Source organism: Trachurus trachurus (genome assembly GCF_905171665.1).
Source record: "Trachurus trachurus genome assembly, chromosome: 11".
NCBI classification, from domain to species: domain Eukaryota; kingdom Metazoa; phylum Chordata; class Actinopteri; order Carangiformes; family Carangidae; genus Trachurus; species Trachurus trachurus.
In genome coordinates this window covers 13975008-13994171 of record NC_139904.1, presented here as the reverse complement: position 1 = coordinate 13994171, position 19164 = coordinate 13975008, and the positions used below count along the sequence as shown (strand labels likewise).

The following is a 19164-nucleotide window of genomic DNA, read 5'->3' as shown; positions in this document are numbered from 1 at the left end:
AGAAAATAACAGGCAGCTCAGTCAAATGTGAAAATAATTAATTGCAACTTTGTAAATATACATATACCGTATATTTACTTTTATGTAAATATTAGGGCCGGGACTTTATCGCGTTAATTACGATTAATTAATTACACAACAATTAACGCGTTAAAAAAATTAACGCATTTTAAAAATTTAAATTTTTTTTTTTTCAAATTTTTTTTTTTTTTTTTTTTCTCACGTGTGTCTACGTGCCGTGCGCCCGCACGCGAGAGAGGCGGCAGTTTGAGAGGCTGACTGGCAGAGATGAGAGCTGGTGAAACGCTAGCATGGTTATTTAAAACACCATCTCTGATCTCTGCCTGCACATAGATACACAGACACGGGCGCACGCTAAATGCGCTATATCGCGCTAATTGCTCAGCTGCAGCGCTATATCTATGACCTGTCACTGTCACAGGTGCAGCTCATCTCATTATGATAGGACTTCACCCTCAGAGCTGTCTGTCTTCAGACTGTCCTGACCTGTCCCTGAACATCACACAGGGACAACATGGAGCTGCCTGTGTGATTGGTTACTGACTTTTATTAATGTTTACATCAGGCTGAGTTCAACAAATCAGTTTATGCTACTGTGATTTAAGTAGCCTAGTTAAATACTACAGTAATCATCATAGTGTATTGGAAGGAAAGACCATTTAATCTGTATGTATCAAATATCGATTAATGAATTAATCGATAATTTGCATCCCTAGTCTGTTGGTCTTGGTAAAGTACCACCTTGAATGCTTAAGCTTATGTATTCAGTCATTCAATGGTATACTAAAATCCATGTGGAAAAAAAATGCTTCTCACTGTTCTCAGGTCAAATATTTATATGCGATTAAAATGCGATTAATTGCGATTAATTAATTACAACGCCTCTAATTAATTCGATTAATTTTTTTAATCGAGTCCCGGCCCTAGTAAATATGTGTGTGATAGCATTACTTTCAGCTGCATTACCTCTCTGAACGCTAGTATGGCTGCAGCTCTCTGTTGTGTTTGATGGACACACCTAAACTAAACTGAACCATTAACTGTTATTAGTTAAACCTGAACATTTCCTGCTGTGACATGTCAAGGTGTGCTCTTATGAAATCAGCATTTCCCAAAATATTCCACCACGACAGGAGAAGAATGAGACACGCGGTTTACATTTTCCATTAAATCAAAAGTAGTTTATTTAACTTTGCCTTCTCTGTATAACTTTATTATAAGACACTTCTCTGCTTGTACATTGCTCCCTTGAACTAAAAATGGCAACATTTGTTTGTGGGAATGTAAGTTGGGGTAGACAAAACTTAGATACATACCAATATACATACATGTGTGTATATTACGGTTCCATTAATAATAAAACCATAAATGCTAAAAACAGTTTGAACCACTCCAGGTACCTTGGTAATGCTGGAAACAAAGTACAATCTTTGAGTAATTTTTCTGGAATACACTACTTTTGTTTTCTTGTAACATGGGTAGGTACATACAATAATGCGCACATCAACATTAAGAGTTAAGGAGGGATGAAGGACTCTTTGAGCCAGTGTTAAGTGTACAGCTATCAATGTATAAACCAGTAACAAGCAAGGCAAGCTGCACCCATGGGTGTGTGTTCATGCTTAGAACAAGTCATAGTGAAAATTAAAATATGTCCAACTTCACTTGCCTGCTGAAGAATGTATGTTTAAATTACACAAAAAACTGGTGAAGTTCCCCACTGCATGTCCTTCATTTATAATAATGAACATATACACACAGCTGCATGTATATATGTGGATGTATTTAAGAAACAGTAGAACTGTCTTAATAATATTGGTTAAATAAAGTGTGGGCAAACAAGGCAGAAAGTGCTTGCCATTCACGTTAACCCTCTGGTCCCCACCCCTGCCCCAAGTAATTACACAGACACCGGAAAAACGCACACATGCCAACACACATACACACAAACACGCGCACACACGTACACAAATCATCAAATGCCCTACTCACAACATCCCAGAGACAATCTCCAAAACTGTTGTCGATAAACAAACAAACCCCAACTTACAGCAGTGACAGAATTGATACAGATGAGAATATCGATTTAGTTCACCGTGGTGGTTGATGCCGTCTCCGGTCGTTTTTTTTTTTTTTTTGCCATTTTATGTCTTTGTTGTTGTTTTTTATGTGTGACGCAAACTATGTTTACAAGTGTGATCATCCTACATCAATCCAATATTTCCTCAACACTCCAGGTCAGCATTATTTCTTGGAGAAAAACAAAAAAACGTGTGGTGAACTGCAGAAGGCGACTCACGTGACACTTTTTGTCACCCCCCTTTTTTCTTTTTCTCAGCGTTGTCCTTAATTCAATTAGTCTGAGCTACTGGTTGCCATCGTGTACTGAAACATCCTGAGAACACGCACTTTGAAAAATACTTCCTCAGACAAGGAGCTCTTGGGTAGTTAAGTCCTCCTTGGTGTGAGGAGTCTCCACTAAAGCACAGAGAGTGCATCGCAGCACGAGCAGAGGGGGGTGGGGGGGCGGGGCAGGTGTAAATAGTACAATACTCAGCTTAGCTCTGTACTCTGGGCCCAGACAGAGTACCTGTCCTGTTGCATCACATGTAATTTGCCCAAAAACATTAACACACAGAAGAAAAGAAATAAAGAGAAAAAAAAACAGCAACCATGGACTTTTGTTATACTAAAGGAGTGCTTATTAGAACATGTTCAATCATCTACTGAAGCAGAGACAGTTTTATGGAAGTCAAACATTTTTGTCTTTATTCTATCATGACCTACATTTTCATCTGACTCGTTTTCCTCCCGAACAAAGATCGACAGATGTTTCACCTTGAGGGAGGAAAAGAAGTGTTTCCATAAAAATGGTGGTTACTGAGGAAATAATGGTTGTTAAAATAAAGCCATCACGCTATTAATACCGTCTTCATAGGGTAAACAAAACTCATGAATGAATGAAAGGAAAAAGTAAAAACTATTGTCCTTGGGGAAACTTTTTTGATTTTTGCGCTGTGCAGATGTTCTGCAGGTTGAAGAAGATGCTACAATGAGGCTCAGAAAAAGCCTTTATTTCCTAAAAAGGACCGACCAATGACAGCTAATGAAATTTCAGGGCAGGTCAACAACTTGGAGAGAGAGAAAAAAAATAAAAAATAAAAATAAATCACACCGTCTATCTGAACAAGCAGCAGAGACATTGATATTAAAGACAGATCAATGCAAGTGAAGGTGAGCACTGAGCAGTAGTACTTCAATGGGTCTTATCACAGTAATCAGACATATTTTGCAGGAGACCAAAAAGTCAGCGAAAAGGTGGGGAATTGGGAAATTTAGTAAAAAGGTTATTTTTAATGACCTGCTTTTTGTAGAAGAAAAAAAGCACACACCCCCTACAATTTTTGTCAGAGGTTGAGACTCAACTGACACGAGGCCAAAAGACAGAAACAAAAACATCTTATGGTACATTGTTCTCGTTGACAGATGAAGCTGCACTCTCTCCCTGTGTGAGGGAAGTAAATGCAGAACTGCACGACTGGAAACCACCCAAGGCCAAAGTGTGGTAGAAATACACACATGTACATAAATATAAAAATTAGCCCGATCCAAACATATTTTTGCCAATTTTTCTTCCCACATTTTGTTTTTTTGCACCCACACAACGACTGCTGCATGTGTTCCTTGTGTTTTTCTTTCTTTTCTTTTTTGTTTTGTTTTAAAGATGTCATATTTGTGCTTGTATATGCGTGTGTGTGTGTGTGTGTGTGTCTGTGTGGAGATCTGTGTGAATGTCTTCTGTCAAAACGACGTGCACCTCCGTTTCAGAACCACATGCTTGTCAACTCCAACTGGGGCGGGGGGAGGGGGGGCGAGACTCTTGAGGGTAAAACTGGGGGAGGGAAGGGAGGGAAGGGAGGGGCACAACTGAACGGAGAGTTAAGACGGAACAAATGGAGAAATTTACAATAACGGACGGTAGATAGTTGATTGATGCAAAAAGGATAAGAGGTGACGGGGGGGTCGGGGAGGGGGGGGGGCAGCTAAAGTGAATGTGAATACCATCTCCATATACTGTACAATGCACTAATATGTTTAAGATGCCGATAGATAAGCCATGAAATAATGATCAAAGAGGGATTAAAGATGTGAGGGGGGGGTTTAACGTGGGGTCGGGTACATCTGAAATGTTTTCATTTATTCCATCATTTCCTATTTTTCGGGGAGGGCCAGTTGCCGCGCTTCTCCCCGCGGTTGCCGCCTCCGTTACCGGGCCCGCCACCGCCACCACCGGGCGGGCCGCGTGGGCCTCGGCCTCCCCCTCCTCCGCCGCCGCCTCCCCCTCCTCCGCCTCCTCCGGCGTTGACCCTGCGGTTCTGTCGCTCCATGCCGGGACGCTGGCTGGAGAAGCTTCTCTTGTTTGCCGAGGGCTCTTTTCCCGCCATCTCCCGCTCAACGACGCCACCGCCGCCCCCTCCTCCTCCGCCCCGTCCCATGTGGTGGTGATGGTGAGAATACGACTTCCCCCCTCCTCCTCCTCCTCCTCCTCCTCCTCCTCCTCCTCCTCCTCCGCCGCCGCCACCTCCTCCTCCTCCTCCCTCCCTGTCTCTGAACTCTGTGAAGTCGCTGCTCTCCGACGCCGTCTCCCACTCCTCGTTGGCCTGGTCTGAGTTCTGGTTGGTGAAGTCGGGGGATTTGGCGCCGTGGCTGTGGTGGTGCGGCGGGTGGGTCGGCCCGGCGTTGCCTTGGTTGTAGTGGTGATGGTGGTGACTGTTTGCGTTGCCGAGGTGACCTCCTCCACTGTTATTGTTGGTGGTTAGTGTGGCGTTGTGGTTAGCATTCTGGGCGTTGCCCGTCAGCGGAGCGGAGACCGGGGCGCCGTTGCTGTCCTGAACCGAGTTCAGGGAGGGAGAGGAGGGTCTTCCTCCTCCGATGACCCCGACCCCTCCGTTGATCCGCGCAGCGTTCTCTCGCTCCTTCAGTCTCCGGAAGCGCGGCGGTTTGTCCTGCTGGTGCTGGGAGCGCCCGTGACGGCGACGCCTCGGAGGTCGCTCGAAACCACTGGGGGGGAACCCGCGGTTCGCCGGAAGAGGGAGTGTGTTCGGCGCTCCGGAGTTTGCCGCAGGATTGGTCGAAGCCTGTTGGGTCACGACCGCTCCGTTTTCAGCGGAGCCTTGAGCGGCGGGAGCGGCGGTGGCGGGTAAAGACGGCTGAGGGGCGTTCGTCCCCTGAGTTTGAGCTTGGCTTGCGTCAGCCATCTTGTCCTTTTTCTCTCCGCCGCTCCCTCCCCGGCCGACGTCTTTGGGCCCAGAGCTCGGCGCCGGGCCTTGCTGCTGTTTCCGGGACGAGCCCGACGACTTGGACGAGCCGCCGTGGGAGCCGGAGTTGGGTCCGACCCGATGTCCCCCCGGCGCTCCACCAACGTTGCCACCGCTCCGGTAGATGTTTCCTCCTCCGCTGCCGCCGCCCCGGCCCCTCCTCGAGGGAACGCCCCTGGGGGTGAACACCCGGGCCTGGGACCCTCTGGGCGGCGCTGACGACATGGCGCCGGTGGTGTTGGCGTTGTCGGAGCCGTTCTTGGTGTTGGATTTCTGGATCTCATCCTTGTCCGAGTGACCGATGTCGCTGGCGCCGCTCTCGCTGCCGGTCTCCGAGCCTCTCTCCCGCCGTCTCTTGGGGATTTCCTCGTACTCCGAGCCCTCGCTGCGGGTTTCGCTCCGGTTCCTGGCGCGGGCCGGGTTGTGCTGCGACCGATCCTGACCGTGTCTGCCGCCGCCGCCGCCTCCCTCGCCCTTGGTTTCCTGGTGGTGGCCACCGCCGCCGCCGACCGATGAACGGTAGTCTCTACCGCTCCTGCCGCCCATTCTGCCACGACTGGCGCCGGCGGGCCCAGCGCTGGATGTGTAGGTGCCGCGGAAACCACGACCGCGCCCGTAGAACTCGCCCCCTCGTCCGCGACTGGCTCTGCTGCCTTTAGCCGGGTGGTGGGAGGAGCCGCCGCCTCTTTCAAAGGAGCGATCTCTGTCCCTTCGAGAGGAGGAGCCCGAAAATCCCGAAGAAGTGGCGTCTACATCTTTGGGTCCTCGGCCCGACCCCGCACCGCCACCGCCGCCGCCACCTCCTGAGGAACGCTCTTTCCCTCCGTTTCTGGGCTTGGCCGTCTGGGCAGGCTCATCTTTAGACGAAGCCGACGCGTTCTGGGAGGCGGAGGAAGCGTCCCCCTTCGTGGACGCCGCTTGTCCGCCGTCTTGCTCTTTATCTTTCCCGAAGCCTGCGTTGGTCTTTTCTCCTCCGTCGGCGTCGCCTCCCTCTCTCTTCATCTCCTTCAGCACCGGCTTCTTGATGGGGCCGGCCCTCTTGTTGGCGTTGCCGCCTCCTCCCGTCTGATTGGAGGATTTGTGGTCCGACGAGACGTTGGAGGAGTCGTCGCCTCCACGGCTGCTGTTCCCGCCTCCTGCGTTGTTGCCCCTCCTGCCGTGAGAAGACCCCCCACTCATGTTGCTGCTGCCGGGCCGCGGGCCCCACTGGGTTTCTGTCTTATGTTCCCGCCCCCCTCTTTGGTTTGACTTAGGATGGGGATGCTGCTGCTGCTGAGGATGAGGATGAGAATGAGGGTGAGGATGAGGATGGGGGTGAGGATGACTGCCATGTTGAGAGGGAGGGGGGCTGGAGGCCATGGAGGAGTGAGGAGCGTATCCATGGCCTGCTTTCTCCTGTTTCCCGTGGCTGCTACCGCCGGCGTTGCCACCGCTGCCTCTTTCTCCGTGACCGTGAGTGACGGTGGCTTCACCCTCTCTCAGAGACGGGTGATGATGCAGGGCGACTTTGACGCCGCCGTCTTCTCTCGCAGAAGAAGAGGAGGAGGAGGAGGAGCAAGAGGATGAGAGGGAAGGTTGGTGGAGAGGGGGGGAGGGCTCGGTCTTCTTGGCGGGAGCCTCGACGACCCTGTCACGGCTGTTCTCTGGTTTATGGCCGTGGAGGGGGAAGTGAGGCTGCGGAGGGTGGTGGCTGTGATGGTGGTGGAGGTGGGAGTTGCCCTCGACGGGGGGGAGGTCCGCACGACCGTTGCGATCGTAGTGTGGGTGTGGCGCTCCCCATATCTGGCCCTGCTGAGACCCTCGAGGCGGCCCCTCGTCCTGGTGGCTGAAGCCGTGCGGCTGGTTTCCTCGCTCGTTCGCCCTCTGCTGCTGCTGCTGCTGCTGCTGCTGCTGCTGCTGATGCGACATCCTTGCACCCTGATCGGGGAAGTTGCTGTAGTTGCCCCGCCCACCCATGTAGTGATGTGGGTGGTGGCTTCCTCCCTGGGCACTGACTTGAGTGCCGACTGGTGGAGGGGTCTGGTTGGATGCTCCAGAGCCGGCGCTGGGCTGCTGGATGGGTCCGAGTCCACCCTCACGCATGCGGTGTGGAGGAGTGTCACTCCTGAGACAAAAGATAAACAAATTTTGTAAAATACTACATGAAAATAATAAGAAAAGACCATTACCACTAAGATGTTCCAATGAACAAGCAGAAAAAAGGAAAAACTACACTTTAAAAAGTTGTGCATCTGTACCTGGGCCCTTTAGCCACATCATCATCTTCCATTGCCTGCTTCTGCCTCAGTGGGGAGGTCAGCCCGCGGCCCTCCGCTCCACCAGGAAACACCTCTGGGCCCCAGGCCAGCTTTGGATCCATAGGGGGGGTCCCGCGGTGAGGGTGCCCTGGATGCTGCTGTTGCCTGTCGAAGGGGTCTGAACCAGATCCCCCAGAATCAGACCGCTCGCGCCCGATGAGCCCTGTGACAGTGAAGAAGAATGTCCTTTTAAACATTACATGGGTTTACATGAACACTTTCCCCTCTTTCTGATTCATTCCGTACGAGTCTTTCACATTAACTGTTTACATGTGATATGAGTGTTCTTAACAGGCGTGTATGACAACAACCCGATGGGACGCGCCGGTTCGGGTTGAAATTATATGACTAATAATTTCTCCTCCTTTTTGGCCGAGTTCAGCCGGATTCGCGCCGAAGAATTAATGCTGGTCGAGTCCGGGCTTCAACATCCATTTAAATTTTCAGGCCCGTTAAAACTCTAGAAATCAAAACATCCTGCGACTGATCAAAGATGGAGATCTACAGTCTGATTAACACAGTAGTTGTCATTGTTTTGACACTTTCATTCAAGCATTTGCAAGTAAAGAAACGTCATTACGCATTTACGTCGACACGGAGCAGAAAGAATGTAACCAGACGACATCCAGTTTTGCCGTTCATATGACACCATTTTCATTTCTTTCGGTTTAAGAAAAGGTTTATTCCACCTCTCTAAAGCCGAATGAAATGTCATTTGGTTTGGGCTTGTTTATTCTGATTTTCATCCGGTTTGAACATCTAAACCGATTCTCATCAGAATATCTGGCTCCATGCAAACCCACGTATTTACTCATTTAGTGATTAACTAACATGTTCACATGCGATATGTTTCAGTCAAATACAAGACATATTGTTGACGGATGTCAGTGCGTAATCATATAGTGATCAGTCCCTTGTCTTGGAGCTACCACATATAAACATCCCAACAATGTTTTGTAACATGTCCCTGCTGCATTATGTAATTATTTAATCCCTGAGCTTTACTCAACATCAAAGCACTCCCTCATATGTCAATGACAGCGTCGCCTCCACTCACCAGACGGGTGCATGCCAGCTGAATAGTAGTCCATGGGTGGAGGGCGGCCCTGCATCATGCGAGGGTCCATGTAGGGCATCATCATCCAGCGAGGGTCGAAATTCATTGGCAGGGGCGGGGGTCGAACCATGTTGCCAGGCTGGTAGAGGGGCCCGCCCTGCTTGGGTCCAGGTCCTGGCTGGGGTGTTGGACCTGGCGACGGACCCTGTGGGGGCTGGGGTTGAGGGGACAGCTGGCTCTGTGACGCCTGGCTGTGTTGCTGCTGCTGCTGCTGTTGCTGCTGCTGCTGTTGCTGCCACTGCTGCTGCTGCTTCAGGAGCTGCTCCTACACAGAAACATATGTGACAGGGAAAAACAGTGTTCAGGACACGACGAGCAACAACAACAACTCTTGGAGCAGGAGCTGTATTTAAAGCGTAAAGTAAAAGTAGAAATCCTAACCTGCTGCTGCCTCTGAAATCGAGGTGGAAGAGACTTCTGGTACTTGGAGTAACCCTGACCAGGAGGACCGCTGGCTTGACGACCTGCTGTCCCGCTGATATTCTCAATCTTTACCGGGTCGACTCCTCTTTCACTTCCACCTCCTGCACGGATGTGAGGACCGGCCATGGTCTCGTCCTTACTCTCTACAGGTAAAGGTACATCGAGCGTAGGCGGCTGCGGCTGTGGAACAGCTGGCTGGGGACACTGTTGGACATCTGAAACATGAAAGAGAATTATAAGGTTGAATGAGGGGTCACGATTAAGAGAGAGGATCTTTATTTGAACATCCTCACTGAGCTCGTCGGGTGCTGACAAAGCCCAATCACTTTTAAAGTGGTCAGATAATTCAGAACAGTCTTCACTGATCACCTGAGGCAAGAAACTGACCTGCGCCGGAGTCATAGCTGCTATTGCTGCTGGCTCGCTGTCGGTCACCGACTCCAGGACCAGGCCCCGGCTGGACCGCCAGCACTGGAGGCTCCTCAGGGTCTACGCAGGGAGATGGGGGCTGGCTGATGTTGGGGGAGGAGGCGGAGGCTGAAATAGACGGACTTGGACTACCCGCCGTTGCAGCTGTAGAGTTTCCATCGAGGCTGGGGCTTTTACAGCTGCTACCACCACCTCCGCTGCTGCTGCCTTGTTGCTGTTGCTGCTTCTCATCCAGCCTCTTCAGCTTTTCGGCGCAGGCTGCACGTCTCTCCTCCTCCATCCTACGTTCTTCCTCCTCGCGGCGGCGACGGGCTCGCTCCACAGCGGCAGAGATCTCAGTGGAAGACTGCTTCCTGCGCTGACGCCAAGTCTCATCCTCGTCCTCACCCCCCTGGGCCCCGTGGACCTGCACGCCCGGCTGGGCGGCCGGGGCCGGTCCTCCAGCCGCCGCCTGGTGCTGGGTGGAGCCAGGTTTCCCAGGGCCTGCAGAGGCAGCCTGGTTGTGTGGCCGGTCCTAAACGGTAACAAATTATACAACGCTTAATTACTCTGTTTAAACCGCAAACTAGATGACATCATTGAAAGCGTGTTGAGAAAATGTTGTACGGATGATTACACCAACTGGAATAAAACTTAAGAGGCAAAAGGCGAACTTAAACCTAAAGATGGCTCATCTATCAGACCTGCGGGCGGTGGATGGGATAATGGTAGAAATGATTTGTCTATGAGGCCCTATCCAGGCGTCTACCTGTCGGTAAAAGGAGTAAGGCCCTTGTCCGAGGAGGGGTGGGGGGGAGGGCTGCTCCCGGGCACCACCCAATCCAGGCCTGCGCCCCTGTATACAGGCAGACACAGTTAGCCATGGTCCACCACAATAATCTAAACTGACATAAAAAACACACACACTCACACACCTCTGCGCACATATATGTCTTTTTCTTGACAGTAAACACAAACTGTCCTGTGTTGTTGTGTCTACATCTTCTTTCCCAGCTGGACTCTGACCTGTCTAAGCACCAACACTTCTCTGCTGCTGTTCAGCACACTACCTGGTAGCCGGATGGCGCTCCCTGGCCCGCCCAGCCACTGCCCCCCTCCTCGGCCCATCCTGGCTTGCTGGAGGGAGGTTGGGGGCCGTTGTCGGCGTTAGAGGGAGGGGTGCGGCGGGTGTCTCCACCGCTGTCCGAGGCTCGAGAACGAGAGGTTGCAGGTGGGACGTCCTGGGACCTCTGCTGCTCACTGAGGAACGAGAAAAACAGCCGCTCATTACGAACGAGTCTGTGGCGAGTCGCATTCAAGAGAAAACAGCATTTTTCTTACAAGTACACACACTGATTATACCACATACCGTGAGTCATTAATGCTCTCGGTTCCCTCCTCTTCCACCTCCTCCTCTCCTTCATCATCACTGAACTTCAACTTGGCGGAATAATCAATCTCCTCATGAGCCCCTGTTGGAGTGAAAACAACAACACTTTAGTACCATGTTTGTACCAAAACATCCTTTCAGTGCATTTAAATTATCATTCATCATCCTTCACTTCAATAAACATGATCCTCTGCTCCCCCGCTCCCCCCCTCTCTCTACTATGTAACTGGACCAGTCACGTGGGAGTGAGTAGTGACTGGAACCCTTTTGCTTGAATCAGCAGGAAATATGATATACAGAAACAACTGCAACGTTAGAAAGCATCAATTGCATTCACTACCAGTCTGTCATCACCTCCTCAATCATTTAACAACATAAGCACAACATCTACACGCAATGCACGAGGATACTTTGAAGTCAAAATAGGGCTGAAAGTTCCCATGAACAACAATATAAAAGCTTGTGTAGTGTAAACTCACTACAGCTGTGCTCTTATTTTACTTAAAAGCACAAATGGAGCCTTGTTGTTTTTTGTTGGTGCCGTTCTACATAGGTTAAACCACATTTCATCTGTATCCTATATCGTTCTTTCTAATGTTTTGTTATTGTATCAAATGTAGTAACAGATTTCTGTAAAGAACCAGGCACCAAAATTGTACTTATTTATATAGTGCGAGATCAGTGTGCTTTCGTTCTCTAATGCTTTTATCATTGGATACTTTCATTTTCCCTTCTTCGTTTTTCTATGTGAAACAAAACACCATCAAACGCTGAGTTTTATTTTGGTCGCACATCTGTGAACATTAGCATTTTCTGACCTGCCCAGCCCTCGTCTCCATCATGGTCCAGCTCGTCAAGCTCCTTCAGGTCATCCTGCTTTAGGATAGAGGGTCTTTTCACCACCTCTCCTGTGTCACGTGGGCCACCCTGAGGCCTGTTGTCAGGACCACGAGAGAACCTGATGGAGGGAAGACATCATATTTTAAAGATACCACAAGACGTGGCCTCTTAGAAAATATGCTCAAGAGTGAACCCCCAAAGCCAAAGCAAATAATGTGTTCCCATCCAAAGATATGAGGTGAATAAACTATCAAAGAATAGCACAACACTCGCGTCACAACTGATTTTTAGCGAGAACATACCTTGGAGCAGGCCCTTCCCCAGGTGGCGGGTACCTGTAGGGCCCCTGAGGGCCATAGGGGCCTGGGAAGGGCAGATAGGGAGGATACATCTAGGAAGAAGAAAAATAGATTGGATTCAAATACCAATTTTTTTTATACTTTAAGAGAGAGAGAGACGGAGAGAAAAGCAAGAGGGAACTTACGAAGGGAGGCATGATCCCTCGGTATGCGGGGAACCCAGGACCCACGGGGGGCTGGGGCAGAGGCAAGGCAGGGCTGCCTGCAGGAGGGTTTCTAGGTGGCCCATGGTTCTGGGAGTTTGGAAGGGGGACCCCAGCTGCCCCGTCCATCACCAAAGCCCCACCAGTGCCACCCTCCGCTGCCCCCTCCCCAGACAGGGTGGGCGCCAGGGCTCGGCCCCCACCGTCCCGCCAACTTGTAACGTCTGAAAGTGCCAAACACAAAAAAGGATGGAGGGGTCAGCGCGGTTTATGAGTTTTGTCACATTATTTGAAGCTAATGAATTTGAAAATATTTCTTCTTTTCAAAATGATTGTTTTCTTTATGTTTTTTGATGTTGGCAAGCACACACACCAAACAAAAGCATTAAGTGCACAATGAGGTTCTCTTATTGTGTATTTGAAACAATAATGCAAACCAGATCAATAATTCATGAGAAAAAGGCTTGGAGTATAGGATCAATTATGATCTGTGGTATCAACTGCACCACTACTCAAGGTCTGTGGTCTGTAACATACAATAATTTATGTATAAAAAGTACTAGGGAACATCACCACTGACTTAATTAAACGACTGGCTGGTCAATTAACAGAGACTAAGTGGGCGTCACTCACTCGGGGGGCGGAGGCTTGGTCCGGGCCCATACCACTGATCTGCAGTGCCCTGTTCTTTGCCAGCTTTGTCCTGGTCGCCAGCCGCCTGCAGGGTGGGAAATTCCTCGCGAGAGAATGGCGACGGTAGGTTTGATCCCTTTCCACCTGTAGAGAAAGGGGGGATGGTCCAGAGAGGATGGTGATGATGAGGTTTTTTTAGGGAAGGGCACGAGTGTAACGCAAATGTCAATCCCAAGAAATGTATGGATGATAAGACAAAAACTGAAGTCTCACCATCCCCTTGTGTTCCATGTGTAACACTGGCCTGTGCCCAGGACCTTGCCCCTACGGCCTGGGTTGAAGCTGGGGCCAGAGCCTAAGAGGGAGGGGGAGGACAAACACTGTAAGATTACACATGAACTATGGCTGCAATAAAATGTCTGGCATGTTATTAAAGATAGAAAAAAGTTTTGCTTTCGTCTTACTGTGCCTGTCGGTACCTCTGAAGCTGGCGGGGTTCTCGGGCGGGTCGGGGCAGGTGTCTGTGAATCCACAGGCTGCTGCGATTCCGGCTGCGGTGCTGACAATGCATCGGTACTGGAAATAGTTACAAACAAACACTGATGTTAGACATTGGAGCATCAACAAGAGGAGAAAAACAATGACAAAACAAACATGTAATTTCCTTCCGGTGAGCATCTTTTCTATCAGTTCAAGTGTAACATTTCTGCCATGTTAGATTTGCCCTTCTCACCTCTTTGGGTCTGCTTGTTCCTGTTTGCTTGCCCATCCTGTGCCGTCTTTGGGAACGAGCGAGACGTTTGGGTCGTTGCCTTTGTTCTCTGCCTTCAGACTGGGCAGGTAGGCAGGGGGTGGCATACGCCGTGCGGAGGCAACTTTACCAAGAGACTGCAGGCCATGGCGGGGGGGAACTGATATCGGGGGAGAGAAAGGAGGTCATTAGCACAGATGGACCCACTGAAACCTGACACAAGTGAAATCTACTTGGTGTAAGAAACAACCAGACGACAGGGATGGCATTTTCTGCCTGCTTCAGCGGATATACGATTAGGATGCTGAACAACCAACGCAGCTGGAGGATTGGTTTGTTTCACTCTGATGATTCTGATAAATATTGATTCAGAAAGGTTTCTAGACGTTATTAAGAGGCTTCTGCAAAGCCCACTTCAATTCCGGTTAATAGAGAAGTAGTAGGATATTGATGTGCTAAAATATCAATCCCTCATTTGTTTTCTTTCTTGAGGCTCAGAGAAAGCACAGTAGTGCATAGCTTCACTATGCAGGAGGGGGGAAATCTGTAGTTTGGAAATGGGGACAGCTGCTTGGATCTTGTGGGGAGCTTCTGAATAAAACATAAAGTGGGGACTCAGCACAGAAGTCAAACAGCGTCCACAAGTAAGCCTCTGTCTCAGGTCAGGCTCGGTGGCTCTGATACTCAGCTGACGTATCAAGGCTCGAGAGCCATTCACCCTCCTCGCCTTGTGCAAATCCTTTCTATATGCCCATTCATACAATGTTTTCTTTCTCTAAGAGACAGGTGTAGGGGGCCTATAAATAACGGTGAGGAACATCCCTGTTCCCTGAATAATATTAGCGGTATCAGCAAAAGCAGGTTGGCAGGCAATTGAAGGATCCAGCACATCATGCACTTCCTGTATTAAAAATCAACACCAGAGCTATTAGGGACAGAGTAGCACACTAATGCATCAAAGTTGCAGTACTGTGGTGGCAGGAGACAACACAGCACAGCCAGGAACTTTTAATCACAACACCAATGGATAACTCCCGACTGTGACGAAGCAGATCTGTTTCTCGAGGCTACATCTGATCAATTATAGAACAAGTTGTACACACTTAGCGGCAAAACAAAACCATCTGGCAGAATTTAAACAGAGCCAGAGAGGCAAACGATTCTGAAAACTAATACCCGCCTCGGCAGGAAAACAGAAAGACAGATCCATTACACTGCAGCATGCAAGTTGTGACAATGAAAGTGTGGACGACGGACCCACGGGTACTCACCAACAGGCTTTTGTGTTTCAAGGCTCTTTCCTTTGTATGTATCAAACAGGTTGAGAGACGCATACTTGGTTTTGCCTTCCTTCCCCTTTGCAGTTTGCCCAGAGCGCTCTGACATTGCGCTGTCCGCTCATTGAGTATGGTGAGCCCTGAGACTGGGGGGAGAAAGAGAGAGAGATTTGATACTGGGTATAAACATAGAAGGTGAAAGTAAAAAACAGTGTTGTACAAGCGTGTCTTCAAAACAACAAAGAGAAACCGTCTCACAAATCAAAAATGCATGACCATAAGGTTCAAGCACACTGTGATTCTGTTGGCTGTGTGTAGTATATTTAAACTATAATCAAACACTTTGAATGAATGAAACATGTTGCTTTTAAAGTGCCTTGGGATTGATTCTGTTGTGATTTTGTGATGTAAAAAAATTGAGATGATGAAGACACAACATCATCACAAAACAGGCCGTTCTGTGAACATAATGTCCTGTAAGATAATCATAGACAATATACACTACCTCTATGTGAGGGAAAACAGACCAAACACATTTTTTAAAGCATCTATACAGGTTTGGAGTGGCAGCCTCACTAGTCACAGACAAACCAACCCCAAGTGTCAACTAGTGTTTAGTCATGTTCATTTGCAAAATACTGCTTACTTCCATCTCTGAGCATATACAGAAAACATTTGACACAGTGAATTCTTCTTTCAATATAACAATTCAAATGATAATGGACTCTGCAATTTAACACAGCATTCTGCCAGCTCCATTTGTGCAGCTTTTCACTTATCAAATTGTGTTTTTTGTTACAGCTTTTCAGCCAGGTGTGTAGGTGTTTCAGGAGTGGGGGATGACTCCAAACATCCCTGTTACCATTAACACACAAACTGTAGCTAGAACTGATTTCCCATTATGCCATTATAAAGACAGTATGAGCAGCGCCCTAGTACAGTGCATGACTAAACACCTCATCATGGGAAACACTGTACAAAAGGAAAAAAAAAAAAAAAGCAGAGCCATGGTTTCTATAGCAACACATTATAAATGATATTCTTCCATGCCTTGCTGCCTTGAGACAGCAATGCCTCCATGGAAACTGCCGGGCCTTTAGCTTGTACTCATCACATCAATAAAACACACTGCACTGACATCTGTCCAATTCACAATGATTTAGTTGCATCCAGCAGGTTAAATTGCTGCCCCCCCACCCCCCCACCCCCCACCTCCCTCCTCCACTCCAACCAGCAGACGATTCAATTAAAGACTTGTCATGATGCTACAAACGAAACAACATTAGACAATTCATTCACTGGCTTTAATGAATTAATGAAATGGTACGGAACAAACCAAATGGAAAGAAGGAGGAACAATTGAGATCAAAACAAAGACTTCAAGCAACATCTCTCAGTTACATCATGATCCATGCATATTTCAATAACAGAAAACTGGGAGAAGCAATGGAAGTATTTTCTGAATAACAAATCTTCTGAATACTACAGAGGTGTGACCATGTTTAGCCAAAGCAGGGATTAATATGAAACAACAATCAAAACAAATTCTTAAAGACACAAATGTGAAAGAAAACTGGGCAGTGACTAAATCTATCTATCTATGGTGGCAACAAAAAAGATGCATGGTGTCTGCACAGCACAACTACGCATAATCAGTGAGGGAAAAACATGAATCAACAACAAATTGTTTCGCAGGATGAGTAGGGAGTAGCAGCAGCAGCAGCAGCACCGCACCGTGCCTCAACAGCCAGATGAGATTAGAAAATTAGGTCGTGGGATGGCTGATCAGCTACATGTTGTATGGAGGATTAACGGGGGCCAGCAGCTACACTACCAAACCAAACCATAACTGCAGCAACCTACACCACACCACACCACACCGGGGCCTTGGTAATAAGCTAATGATAAGGCAACAGTCACCTACAATTGTGTGTATATAAAGCAAAACAATGCAGCACGTAAAATAGCTATTGCAACCAGGACATTAAATATAATGTACCACTATCTGCACACTGGCACATCTTTATCATGGTGCTTGCTATGAAAGTAAGTAAGTAACTAGCTACTAGGCTAACACCACGGGGCCTCGGCGTTGAGCGCTGGGAGGGAGGAGGAGGAGGAGGAGGGAGGACTGGCTGACTGACTGCGTTGATGTTTCATAATGCATTTTCAATATTTCAGCGATACCATTATTAGTTTGTGTAATACAGGATCTGTTCAGCATTGCGCACGCACGGCCACGTTTTGAATCACACACACATAACGTTACACATACATACACACACACCCAAACACACACAAACCAAAAACAAGACCAAGAAGACGCGGGGTTGTTTATATGAAACCGAATTAGCTTTTATCCCTCGTTGGGTCGGAGGAGACAGGGACAGCGCAGAAAAAAGATTTTTTTTTTTTATTGGGAGAACAAAACAAAATGGCGCCGGAGACAGGCCAGGCCCCGGTACATTATCAACGTGAAACACTGAATTCCCCACACTGCTTATATTTACAAAACATCCCCGACAACGTTAAGAAAAGAAACGGGCGATTGTTATATTGTTATAATATATAGGAAATCCACTACAATAACAGTTTTAACAGTCGGTGAGGTGTGAGTGAGTGACGCAAACTGACGCGGCTTAGCCTTCGAGCTAACCGTTTATCCGCTATCAAATCAATAAGCAACTTACATCTTATAACTGATCAGTTTTAACAATACGCATACCAATTAAGTAGCCATTATCATACAGGTTACAACAATTAAATAAATAATCACACCCACTGATTTAGCTATTCAACTAAGCACATCCTTTGCAAAAACAACCGTTAGCAAAGCTAGGCTAGGCTAAGAAAAAAAGCTAGGTTGCTAACCACCTAACGTTGTAAAAAATAACGACTGCTCCTCCACAAAACACACTCTCCTCTCGGGGTGATAATGGTGTTGATGTTGTCTTTAGGACGCATTGTAATTGTTAACTACTCGGTGTTTGCAAAATAATGAAAATATGAAATAAAAACATGCACAATGTTCCCCGGCCCCACTGACCTGGTCTTGTCCCGACTTGTCTCGAGGTTGTACCGCAGAGTGAGGTTAGCTTCTTATGCTATCACCACGTAGCTTTCTAGCTAAGCAACCAACGTTATATCCCCCTGCATGGTCAAACAACAACACACACAGTCTGTACAGTAAACCGCTCTAACTTCTGTAATAATACCCAGTGGTGGTAGCACAATAGACAGAAAAAAGAAGGTGTGTTTTGGTTTGGTTTTTTTTGGCTTACTTGCACTCCTTTTCTTTTTTTATCCCAAAAAAATAAATGAAAAAAGGGGGGGAAAGAAAAGAAAATTGTGATCCTGGACTCGATCCGACAGTCACCTAAAGAGCCGTCAACGGCTACTGGAGTTTCACGACGGGCTGGGATCCGTTTGGGACCTCTACTGTACGGTGGGAAAATACGACTCTTTGTTTTTAAGAACAACACTTTAAAAAAAAAAAAAAAAAAAACTTTTTATTTGTAAATGTGATTGAGATTGAGTTCAGTTCATTTAAAGAAGAAAAAGAGCATGCCTTCAGTTTTAAAGTGATTTATCCAGGTTGTTACAGCAGATATTCATATTTGTGAATAAAGATTAGATATGCAAAGAGACAAAAAAAAAAAAACTCTCCTGAACGCCACAGAGGCATGTGGCTATTAAATAAAGAGCATCCTCTTCTAAGACCAAGGGTATCTCAGGTCATGCGTATGATTTAGGTTTTTGTTCAAGCACACTGCTATCATTGATCTGCTTTCCCTTGGATAACACACAGTGTTGAACACTATAAAAACAAGTATATATTTAAAAAAAAATAAAAAAAATCATTTTATCCTATCTAAGCCAGGATCTCTCACACACAGCTGAGGTTTTAGGCGATTAAAACAAAGGGAAGAGGCTCACTCCCCCTCTAAAAAAAGTCCATGAATAGCTTTTATCAACCCACTTAAAAGTGCAAGAAAGATAATTAAACAAAATCAAATGACATGACCATGCTTTGCATCTAGAACAGCATCAGTCCCCAAGGGCATATTTGCACACAGGTTTTTTAAGGATCTTGGCAGGTTGGTTGTTCAGAGTATCTTGGCACAGATCTTCTGTGGATTTAAGCTCTGAGTCAGTGTCTTCTGTCTCCTCCTGTAATCCCAGACTGA

The 19164-nt window shown here is 47.6% G+C and overlaps 1 protein-coding gene across 3 annotated transcripts; it reads right to left on the bottom strand.

The window, feature by feature from the left end:
- Positions 1-1180: 1180 nt before the first annotated feature.
- On the bottom strand, positions 1181-18408 carry prrc2a (proline-rich coiled-coil 2A). Of its 3 annotated transcripts, none has more exons than XM_083981618.1 (17): positions 18259-18408; positions 18024-18127; positions 14972-15123; positions 13683-13860; positions 13414-13525; positions 13223-13304; positions 12950-13093; positions 12299-12540; positions 12117-12205; positions 11793-11932; positions 10954-11056; positions 10655-10844; positions 9564-10119; positions 9135-9391; positions 8694-9018; positions 7577-7799; positions 1181-7443 (listed from the first exon to the last, which is right to left on the bottom strand). In XM_083981618.1, exons 3-17 carry the CDS (start codon positions 15084-15086, stop codon positions 4227-4229), a joined length of 5973 nt encoding a protein of 1990 aa, XP_083837744.1. In that variant the 5' UTR covers positions 15087-15123; positions 18024-18127; positions 18259-18408; the 3' UTR covers positions 1181-4226. The 3 variants fall into 3 exon arrangements, with proteins under 3 accessions (XP_083837744.1, XP_083837746.1, XP_083837745.1); XM_083981620.1 differs by having other exon boundaries at positions 13429-13525; XM_083981619.1 differs by lacking the exon at positions 18024-18127 and having other exon boundaries at positions 18259-18364.
- Between the last annotated feature and the right edge of the window lie 756 nt (positions 18409-19164).

What these genes read in the sequence shown, in the direction of transcription:
- prrc2a (XM_083981618.1), bottom strand. Translation starts at nt 15,086, where the DNA reads ATGTCAGAGCGCTCTGGGCAAACTGCAAAGGGGAAGGAAGGCAAAACC. An exon ending in CAGAGGTACCGACAGGCACA is followed by an intron (nt 13,305 to 13,413) that starts GTAAGACGAAAG and finishes CCTCCCTCTTAG; the next exon opens with GCTCTGGCCCCAGCTTCAAC. An exon ending in GATTTCAGAGGCAGCAGCAG is followed by an intron (nt 9,019 to 9,134) that starts GTTAGGATTTCT and finishes GTTTCTGTGTAG; the next exon opens with GAGCAGCTCCTGAAGCAGCA.